General features: G+C 44.0%; 1 protein-coding gene across 1 annotated transcript; it reads left to right on the top strand.

Annotated features, from left to right (window-relative positions):
- Window positions 1-1,733: 1,733 nt before the first annotated feature.
- On the top strand, window positions 1,734-9,560 carry LOC103607693 (histone lysine demethylase PHF8-like; the record flags this gene model as incomplete). The annotated part of the gene is made up of 3 exons (XM_008592169.1): window positions 1,734-1,843; window positions 5,730-6,066; window positions 6,986-9,560. Coding segments are annotated over 3 exons (536 nt in total), but the record flags the coding sequence as incomplete, so codon positions are not given.
- Window positions 9,561-10,427: the final 867 nt, after the last annotated feature.

The raw sequence follows: 10,427 nt of genomic DNA, 5'->3' as shown, positions 1-10,427 counted from the left end.
TGATCCAAAATTGTGCATTAATATCTTTGCTATATTTGCTTTGGATCATGTTCTAAACAAATAAAATGTTGCCTTTAAAGAAAGAACTTCAGCCTCCTGAATTGCCTGTCTTAGAATCTGCATACAGCTTATCCTGAAATTCTCCTCTATAATAATAGCTAACCGATCAAGGAGTTTTTAAATCTAGTTCAGCACCACCACCATGCCTTCTTTTCTGTGACATTAGCTTTTTTCTTTAAAAATAAAATAGTACAGTGAACTCTCATATACCTACCAGTGAAAATGAACAATTATCAAAATTTTGCTGTTTCAAGTCAATAATCAAATTTCCTAAATTGTCTAACCAGAGGCATATTTTTATAATGGGCTTATTTAAATCAGGATCTAAACAGGGTCCACATGGCATTTGACTGTCATGCTTTTTAAGTCTCTCTAAATCTAGAGCAGTCTTCCTGTTTTTGTTTTATGCTATTACTTTATTGTAGAAACTTGTATAATAGCCCGGTGGCACATCCCACTTTCTAGATATGTCTATTTGCTTCCTTGTGACATTATGTATTTTAAGAGATTAGGCCAGTTACCTTGTAGAATGTCTGCTTGTTTTCTCATGGTGTCATTTAACTTGTTCTTCTATCCCTGTGTTTCCAAAACACTGGAAGTAATATGAATGGATTGCTTGATTTAGCTTTTTAACAATACTACTACACAGGTTATGCTGGAATTTCCTATTGCATCACGTAGAAGGTGCACAAAGTTACACTGTTTCACTATTAGCGATACTAAAGTTAATAGTTAAGGTGGTGATCTCCTTATCTCACCATTGTAAAGTTAGGTTTTTCTTGAGACTAGCAAGTAATCTGAAGTAATACTTTGGCACTGTGTAAATAACCAATTCCCTAGAATCAATTATTTCATGAGGGCTTGCAAACTTGTGATTTGCTAATTCTGTCATTCCTTCTGCTGGCATTCCTTTGTAAAGAAGAGCTGTTCCTTATCATCTGGGGCTGTTTGGTTCTCCTGAAATACACTTCCTATTGAAAAGGCAGGATGAGTAACTATTTTTTGATTCAAGGTTGCTAAGGCACTATGAAAGAATTATAAAAGAAGATGATGTTCTTCAGGAACTCATAGCCCAGGTGGTAGACAAAATAATACACATCAGCATTAGAGAATGAGACAAAGGTGGTATGTGCTATGTATCAAGTGACTTGTATAGATCATAAGTTCGGAGGAAGGAGAGATCAAGGGGACCAGAGAGGTCCTGGGGATAGGATACTGATTTCAACTTACCTTTGTATGCCTATTCAAAACCTGCCTTCAAAGGGGAAGAGGGTACTCTAGGTAGTGTGGATGGTGAGCATAAAGGCACAGGGAGAGAGGATGAGCTGTACATATTCTGGAGATGTAATAAAGAAGCCATCTGTCTGGATAAGCTGAGACTATGGGTGTGGACATAAGGTAGAGGGAGGTAGGTAGGCCAGGAGTAGACCATGGACACTCTTAAATACCAATTCAGGGAGGTTAACTTTTTATCCTTTAATTAGTGTGTGCTTTGGACATTTGTAAATTAACATCACATCTGATGGGAAGCAAAATCTGGCTTTGTCAAAAGCTAGAAGCAGGAAAATCAATGAGACTACCTTTGGGGAGCTTGGAGGTGGGGAATATGATTGGCTTTCAGATAAATGTCTTTTATCTGAGTGTGACACCTTCTCATTCTGTTTCCCCCGCAGCCCGTGTGACCCCAACTCTACCAAAGCAGGACCGTCCTGTGCGTGAGGGGACTCGGGTAGCCTCTATTGAGACAGGCTTGGCTGCAGCAGCTGCAAAGCTGGCCCAACAGGTAGGTGCTGGCACCCCAGGCTATTGCCCTACTACTAATCCCAGTTTGACTTAGAGCCTCAAAATTCAGCCTTCAGACAGATAGGATCTCACTATTGTCTTATTGGGGAGTAGATAATCTTTGATCTTTATTCTTGGCAGTATCCCAGCCCTCTCCTATATCCTTCACATCCCAACTCAATGATAAGCTACTTCCACAGGTTACACAGTTGACATGATTTAAGATGAAAGGAAATATGGGGCCAGAGAAAAGCCCTTGCTGATACCACTTGCCTTTCTATGTGTGTAAAAACCTCTCAGATGGGAAGGACCAGGTCCATCCTTTGCCCGCAGATGAAGCCCCAAGGAGGTGACTCAGCTGGGAACAAACATTGAAGTTCTTAGCCACCCACCAGTATTGAAATTTTGCCAGTTAGAGAGAGGTTTTTCTTGTACTCTTTATCAAATACTATTACCTTGATCTTCACCCCCCTGCTTCTGAAGAAAATGTCACCCACTATTTTTTGTCCTAAAGGACTATCTTCACTAGAATCAAGTTCACCTCCTAGCATTACAGTTTACAAAGTTATTTAACATGTATAATGTGCTTAGCAACCCTAGGAGCATTTGGAGGTGAATCTTCTGGTGAATGTCCTTAACATTCCCTTAGCTCCTCATGCCACATCCTATAGCTTAAAGCATTATTGAGCATCTGCTTTATGTTAGGTGCTTCCATGTACAATGTCTCATGTAACCTGCCCAAAAGTCCTGTTCAATAGGTGATATTTTCATCATTTTACAGGTGAAGAAAATGAGGCTCTCTTTAAGTGACTAGTCCAGGATAATACAGCCAGTAAATGGAGGAGACAAGATTCAAACTCATATCCTCTAATTTCAAATTTCATGTTATTTGCTATTTAAGTGAAATAGTTAAATGTTTATATAATTTAGTAATTATATCCTACTTAAATAAAATTTAATAGAATGGTGTTTTTTATATGATGTTCTGTGAAGCTCTAGAGTTGCTTAGAAATGTCTCAGAGGCTATTGTTAGAAGCCAACAGAGACCAAGCAAGCCAGGCGGCCCTTCTTTAACCAGAACTTCTCTCTGTTATGTATATCCCAGTGAAATGTAAATGTAATTTGATAAAAAGGGGTTCTACTGCTTTAAATAAACAGTTAAATTAATTAAAGGTGTGAAAACTACCCTTAGTGCCTTCTAAAGAGCTCACTTCTGTTTGGGTTGAAGAAGTTTTGAAATTGGGGAGGGGTTTTACAGGCTAAGCTTTTAATAGGAGACAGGGAGGCCTTCCAGGAGAACGGAACTCCTTGATACAGCACACAAGGCCCTGTTGATTTGGTCTCTAGTCACCTCTCCTTCCTTACCTCCTGCCCCTCATGCACACCCTTTATACCAGCCATACTGCACTACAGAACTCATAGTTCACTCAGTGTGTCAGATTGTCTCATGCATTTGTGCCTTTGCACAAGCTGTTCCTTCTGCCCACTGGGAATCATGCCCTCTTAGAAGCCTTACCTAATGTGCCCTTCATACCACCTACCATCGCTTTATTTCAGTGGTCTTCTTCTGTGCTTCCATAGCATTCTCTCATGGTACTTATGATCATAAATGTTCTCTTCTGTGTCACATATTAGACTATAAATGCTTCAAGAGTGGGCATATATTTAATTTAACTTGATATCCCCACTCTGGTAAGCATATGTATTTGGTCAGTGTTGGGGTGAGTGAATGAATGAATGAGCAGATCTTTCTGGATTGGAGGCTTCATGTTGGGGAATGGAGTAAAATAAGTAATGGTTAAAAGAATGGATTCTGTGGCCAGCCCCATGGCTCACTCAGGAGAGTGCAGTGCTGATGGCACTGAGGCTGCGAGTTCGGATCCTATATAGGGATGGCCGGTGTGTACTCACTGGCTGAGCGTGGTGCAGACGACATCAAGCCAAGGGTTGTGATTCCCTTACTGGTCAAAAAAAAAAAAAAAAGAATGTATTCTGGAGCTAGCCTACCTGGGTTTGAATCCTAGCTCTACCACTTAGGCAAGTTACTTAATTTCTCTTTGCCTCAATTTCCTCATAGACTTTGTCTTAAGATTAAAATAGGTAATATATGTACAAACTCTTAGAACAGCACTTGGTACGAAGTAAGTACTATAGGCATATTAGCTTTGTACTGTTATCATTATGGGTTGGCTTTAAGGAAGTGGCCAGACTGTGGAAGACCATGCATGTCAGGCCAGGGAGTTTGAACTTGGGTGGACACCTGCTAAAAGCTTTTTGAGCAAGAGAATTGGCAAGGTGAAAGTGGTCCTGTCATAAAACACTCTAATCATCTGTGCTAGTATCTGGATAAATTATATGCAAAAGAAATTGGCAGCAAAGGTAGAAAAATTTAGGCTAAATGATCTAGATATGAAGAGACAATTTCTGTAGTCAGATGAGAGATGAGGGAACAGAAATGCAGTTCCTGGTTTGGGTGGGTTAGCAGTGTGGCTGAGAGAAGAGATTCTGAAGCCAGCTGGCTTTGATCTAAATCCCAGCTTGGCCACTTATTGGTCCTATAACCTTAGGGAAATGACTTAGCTTCTCTGTGCCACAGTTTCTTCAAAACCTTAAAATGGGATTATAATTCTTACTTCTCAGGTTCTTATAATTATTAAGTGAGTAATTATAGAACAGTGCCTGGCATGTATTACTAATATTATTATTCTTGTCCCCCAGAAATTCCTATGGTAGCCACAGCCTGTCAGATCTTCCGAAGGCAGGAGTAGGCTCGTGTTGCCGAGAGAAGGCAAAGAAATGTAATCACTGAGTTGGTCTGTGTGGCTGTGTAGCATTTCAGAAGGTGAAGTCGTTCACATGCTCTCAGCACCACTTTTCCAGGTTCTCAGGGCTCCAGATGCCCACTATACAGGTACCCACTACGCAGTATATCCATAGAGCAATGGATGGATGAAATACAAGATATTGGGAAAAGTGACACAATTCCTTATTTGTCTCTCCCATCCAAAATGGAGGTTTTTAGACCCGGTGACCTCCAGAGGATTGTCAAGTCCTCTGTTAAAAGAAAAAGACCAGCAAGAGGAAAAGAAACCTTTGTAAGATGAAGATAGAATAATAATTTACCACTTGTTGAGTACCTGATATGTGCTATATATTTTTACATCATTATTTTGTTTAATCTTTCCAACCTGAAAAGCAGATACTATTTTACCCATTTTATAGATGAGGCAGCTGAGATTCAGAAAGGTTAGTAACTGACCAGTCATCCAATTTAGGGAGCACAAGCCTGGATTTGGGCCCAAGTTTATTTCATTCCAGAGCTAATAGTTTTTCTACTTTTCAGATGTTCCATTTTGAGAAGTTTCAGGGTGTGTCTTTGTAAAGACCTGGTTAAATACTGGACCCAACTACTTTTCAGCTGTGAGGCTTTGGGCTCAAATTACTTAATATCCCTGCACCTCAGTTTTCTGACCTGTAAAAGGAGGGGTTTTCTTTGTTAGGGCTGTTATGAGGATTAAATGAGATAAAGTATATAAAGTGCCTCAGCTGCTGGTGTAAATTTAGTTATTATTAGAAGTGTCCATGGTCCACCTCATTAGTGGCAATGCTAGAACCAAAATCCAAGTCTCCAAACTCATTTACATTTCTCTTGCCACTGTACTGATAAGTGACAGTGATGACTTAAGGATGGATGATACCAAAGAGGTGACCTCAGGTATTGTAAGGTCTGTGTGTTGTGTGTACATCCAGGCTAGACTTGGTGAGGGTGGAGAGTGGATGGTGCGTTGCAGAACCATGTTGACCATTGTCTAGTTCCCTTTCTGGAAAATTCCCTTCTTTTTTTCCTCCACTCCTGAATCTCCCCTCCCACTTGACTTGTGTTTCAGGAGCTGCAGAAGGCCCAAAAGAAGAAATATATCAAGAAGAAACCTTTGCTGAAGGAGGTAGAACAGCCTAACCCTCAAGACTCTAATCTCAGCGTGACAGTACCAGCCCCAACTCTGGCTGCTACAGCCCAGCTTCTCACCTCTTCCTCACCCCTGCCTCCTCCTGAGCCTAAACAAGAGGCCCTGTCAGGAAGTCTTGCTGACCACGAGTATACTGCTCGTCCCAGTGCCTTTGGCATGGCCCAGGCAAACCGCAGCACCACACCCATGGCCCCTGGTGTCTTCTTGACCCAGCGGCGCCCTTCAGTTGGCTCCCAGAGCAATCAGGCAGGACAAGGTACAACTGTCATATGGTTGGAAAACTGAGAGGTATCTTAGGGCCACCTGCTCCAAACTCTCAATGCTCTAGTAGATGAGAACACCAGGGAGGGACACCGAAGGCCAACCTAAAGTGCTTGGACTTGATGTCATGGGCTGTGGAGAGACACTGACTGATTTTAAGTAGAGACAAGATCAGGTTTGAGTTTGGAAAGATCTTGGTGGCCATAGTGGAGGGCAGACTGGAGATGGGAACTCTAGGAAAGGGGGACATACACAGGTTCAGGCAGGAATGGAGAGAGACTAGGGCTCTGGCAGAGGAAATGTAGAGGGGAAGGGATAAACTGATCAGATAGGATGTGGGAGGTGATCTGATGTGGGGAGAGAGAGAGAGAGAGGGAAGACGAAGTTAAGGGACTCAAGTCCTCCTTTCCCTCACTTTGGCCCTCAAAGCCCAGTCCCTAGGGTATGCGGCTTACGGACATTGAGGTTGGTGTGATGTTGGGGGTTGACGAGGATGGGGATTTCTAATGAATTAAAGCCCTGGGGATGGCAACTTTAGGGACACAACTATAATCACTAGCCAGGCACTTATCCAATCCTGGTGGGCAGAACAAGAGGGCATGGAAGCACATTCACTTCTCTGCAGAATTTTGGAAGGAAACTGATTGGGATCAAAGAAATCAGTGAGGAAAAAGAGCCAGACAAACTGTAACCATGGAGTCTGTAGCTGCTTCAAGAGGTCATAGAAAGAGCCAAGGCATGTGGTGTTGGACAGAAATGGTTAAGGAGGGCTTCTTGTCCAATATGGCCTAAGGATGGGGAGGCTTTGTGGACAGAGAAACAGAGGAGGGGAGGTGGCCTGAAGACAGTTGGTGCCAGAGTTGCTGCTGAAGCCTTTGCCATAGTCTTTGCTTACTTTTTTTCTTCTCCCACAGGAAAGCGTCCCAAAAAGGGACTGGCCACAGCAAAGCAGAGACTTGGCCGTATCCTGAAAATCCACAGAAATGGCAAACTACTTCTGTGAACCCCCTTGTGTCCCATGCCTCACTCCTTCACTCCCATGGCCTTCTCCATTGTCAACTCTTGGGGCACTCCTGGATCCTATCTGCCCCGGACAAGGTGCTGAGGTGCATGGTCTTGCTTTCTTGGGACTGACCAAAGGCACGGACTCCCCCCACAGACCCCCCTACTGACTACCTTCCCCACTTCCACTAGAGCATCCTGCTTTCTTTCTCCATACCCCTGAGTAGCAGGCAAACAGGGGAGGTTTCCAGTTGACTAGAATCCTCTTTTCTGCTCTTCCAACCCATTTCCCTTTCACCTGCCTTGTCTGTCCTTTACTCTTGTCCCTCTCCCACCTGAGCTGGAAGGCAGGATGAGAAGCATGAAGAGAGCATGAATGGACCTCTCAATATTACCCTAACCATGAAGTTGGAGGCCCTGTGCTCAACATTTTATGCAACTCCATCCCTGTCTCCAGCAGCCTACCCACCTCCACCCATTCTTTCTTCTCCTTTTCCCCCAAGTCCAGTAGATGTGCCCCACCTCCAGACTCATTCCTGGGAGAAGGCTGTGGCCCCTGCCCCCTCTTGCCAAATGCTTCATGGAAATAAAGAAGAGAGCCCAGAGTCTCCTTACTGCCCCACAGTGGGCCATTTCGAGAGGTGGCCTAGAAAGGCTGACTTACCCTTGGGAAGAAAGGAGATTCCTGTCACTTTTCAAGGTGGGGAGAAGACAGATGCCCAAGCCTTTGACCATGACTTTGTAGCTCATTAGAGGAAGCTACTTTTGGCTGCACATGAAGCCCTTTGTCCTAGGGTGAGCTCCAGGGATTTGCCTGGATTGTGAGGTCCTGCAGAACATTATCCACATGGCTATGGCTGTGGCTGGGCCCCAGCAGGCAAAAAACCATCTACCAGAAACTGGAGAGCACCTGCCATTGAAGCAGATAACCCTGGCCCTACCGCCTGCTTCCACCACCTGTACCACAGAACATAACCTGGACCTTCCAGAGAGGATGTGGCAGGACAGCCCACCCCTGGGTTCTCCATTGGGAACCTCAATGCTTCTTTCCCCAGCCAAGATCTTGGTCTGCAGAAGACCTCAGAACTCACATCTTCACTCCTGGGCCTTTGCACTTCCAGACGACAGGTCAGAGTTCAAGCAGAGTGCAGACGGGCCACTCATGAGCCCAAACCTAGAAGAGATGCCTGTCTGTGAAGGAACAGACCATCTGATCCTCCCTTCCCCCATCTTTCCTTTGTGGGTTGCCTCCATTGTCCAGACAGTGCCCCCACCTCCTTCCTGTCTTGCCTCACTAGCAATCTGGACTTGATGGAGATTGCCTCTCTATTTTGGCACTGCCCAAGCAAAGTGTATCCTTGCCCTCTACCCCCCACTCCAACCTCACCCCAGCATGTCCAGTGCTTCTGGGGCATTTAACAGCAGGCCACAAGGAATCTGTGAGGCTTCCTTTGTCTTCTTTGTGTCTCTAGTTTGTCTGTCTTGTCTCCATAGCCCCGCCTCTACTCTCCTTCCTTGGAATTAGGGGTCCCTTAGCCCATTTCGTTTTTCTACCTTGGGGACCCCAGGGACCAAGTAGTCCTCCATCTAGTCAGACCAAAGGCAAAAAGCCTGGCTACCTCCCCTATAGCATGTGAGGTCCCTACTACCCTCCCCTGTTTCTACCCAGCTTTGCTTATCTTGGAGATTTCAAGGCAGCAGAGGATAGTGAGGGGAGGGTGGGAGAAGCCTGTCCTTGTGTAGGCAACTGCCTGACTAGGCGCTGACTGCTGTAACCAAGATCAGGTCCCCAACCCGTTTGCCCATTAACACCCCCTTTTGATCTTTCAAAGGCAGCTAATTGCTAGCAAATCCCCCTGATTCCGGGCCTCTTTCCCCTCTGTTTCTTTGTTAGAAGTTTCTGCGGAGCTGAAACCCAGCCTCCATTTGACTGGGCTTCATTTAGTTTAGTTGGGTTCTCGGAGCCTCCTGTTTGTTGTTTTGTGTTGTTTCCAGTGAAAAGCAAGTTTACCCTCAAGAGTTATGCTTTTCCAAAGAAGCTAGTGTTTTTTTGTGTGTTTGATTTTTTAATGTTTCAGGTTCTAAGTGAAGTGAGTTGGGGAGGGGTTGGAAGTGGTAGTAACCAAGGTTTAGAACATGGTGAGATAGTTACCTCTGATCTCTAATCCCCTGGAGAGAGGCAGGGATTGAATAGGGGGCAGAGAGAGAGGATTTCTATTCACCTTTAATATATTTTTACAAAAAAAGCAAACAATTTAAAAACAAGCCCACCGCTTCTGTACATGTCTAAATATATTTTTAGAAGTGGGTAGGATTGTGAATTTCTGATGCAGGGCCTTTTTATAAATAGGTTAGAGTAGCCTCATCCAGACTTCTCTGTTGGTTTTTTTTTTCCCGTTTTTTTCTTATGTTGTGTTACTAATGTAATTTATATTTTTTTTTAGATCCTCCCTTTCCTATAGAGATAAAAGTGATTTATCTTGGCAATTGTTTTGCTTGGCATTTTTTTTTTGGTGGTGGTGGTGGTGGTGGTGGTGGTGGTGGTGGTGGTATTGGTATTGTGTGGGGTCCAGGAGTGCAGTCTTCTTTTGTACTTCTTCCTCTCTCCTTCAACAAGTTGCCAGTGGGCACTTCGTTGGTGCCCAACCTTATTCCTGAGGTGGGAAGGGGAAAGGATCCCTGTCCTCAGGAGGGACACAGTTCACAGGCCTGAAGCAGATAATCAGAAGTACAGTTGAGCAGGAAAGAAAGTGTGCAACAATTCAAAGGGGCCTGACAAATTCAATGGGAAGGCTTTCTGTAGCTTCCACGGGCTGTTTTTACTGGCTACATATGTGTAGCCAGTAAAATGTGGGATTTTGTTTTTCCTTTCTCTCTCTGACAGCTCCTCCAGGCACTTGTGGTACAATCTGAACTTGATTACTGTGCTTAAGGCCAGTGCAAAGGATAGAATATAAGGGATAGCTATTAGAGCTAACATGCTTGGTTCCTTGTGCCAAGGCATTGCTCTTAGTGCTTTAGATATATTGAATCATTTCATCTTCACCAACATCCTCATCCTTCCAATGACGAAACAGGCAAAGTAACCTTCCAGTGTCACACATAGAGTAAGTTCTGGGACCCGCCTGGTTCCAGAATCTGTGTTCTTATCACTCTGTTCTACCACCTCTCACTTATACCTGCCACTATTTAAGTGTCTTGGGTGCCAGGCATTGGACCAGAGATTTTACTTAGTATATCTCATTTAATCCTTACTGACAACCCCATGAGGAAATTAACCCTATTTTACAGTTAAGGAGACTGAAGCTTGCTAGTGGTCTTCCACAGCAGGATCTGCCTGATTCCAAAACTCAT

This window comes from Galeopterus variegatus, unplaced genomic scaffold, assembly GCF_000696425.1.
Source record: "Galeopterus variegatus unplaced genomic scaffold, G_variegatus-3.0.2 Scaffold7632, whole genome shotgun sequence".
NCBI lineage: Eukaryota > Metazoa > Chordata > Mammalia > Dermoptera > Cynocephalidae > Galeopterus > Galeopterus variegatus.
The sequence above is the reverse complement of the archived record's forward strand: the minus strand, read 5'-3'. Positions and strand labels throughout refer to the sequence as shown.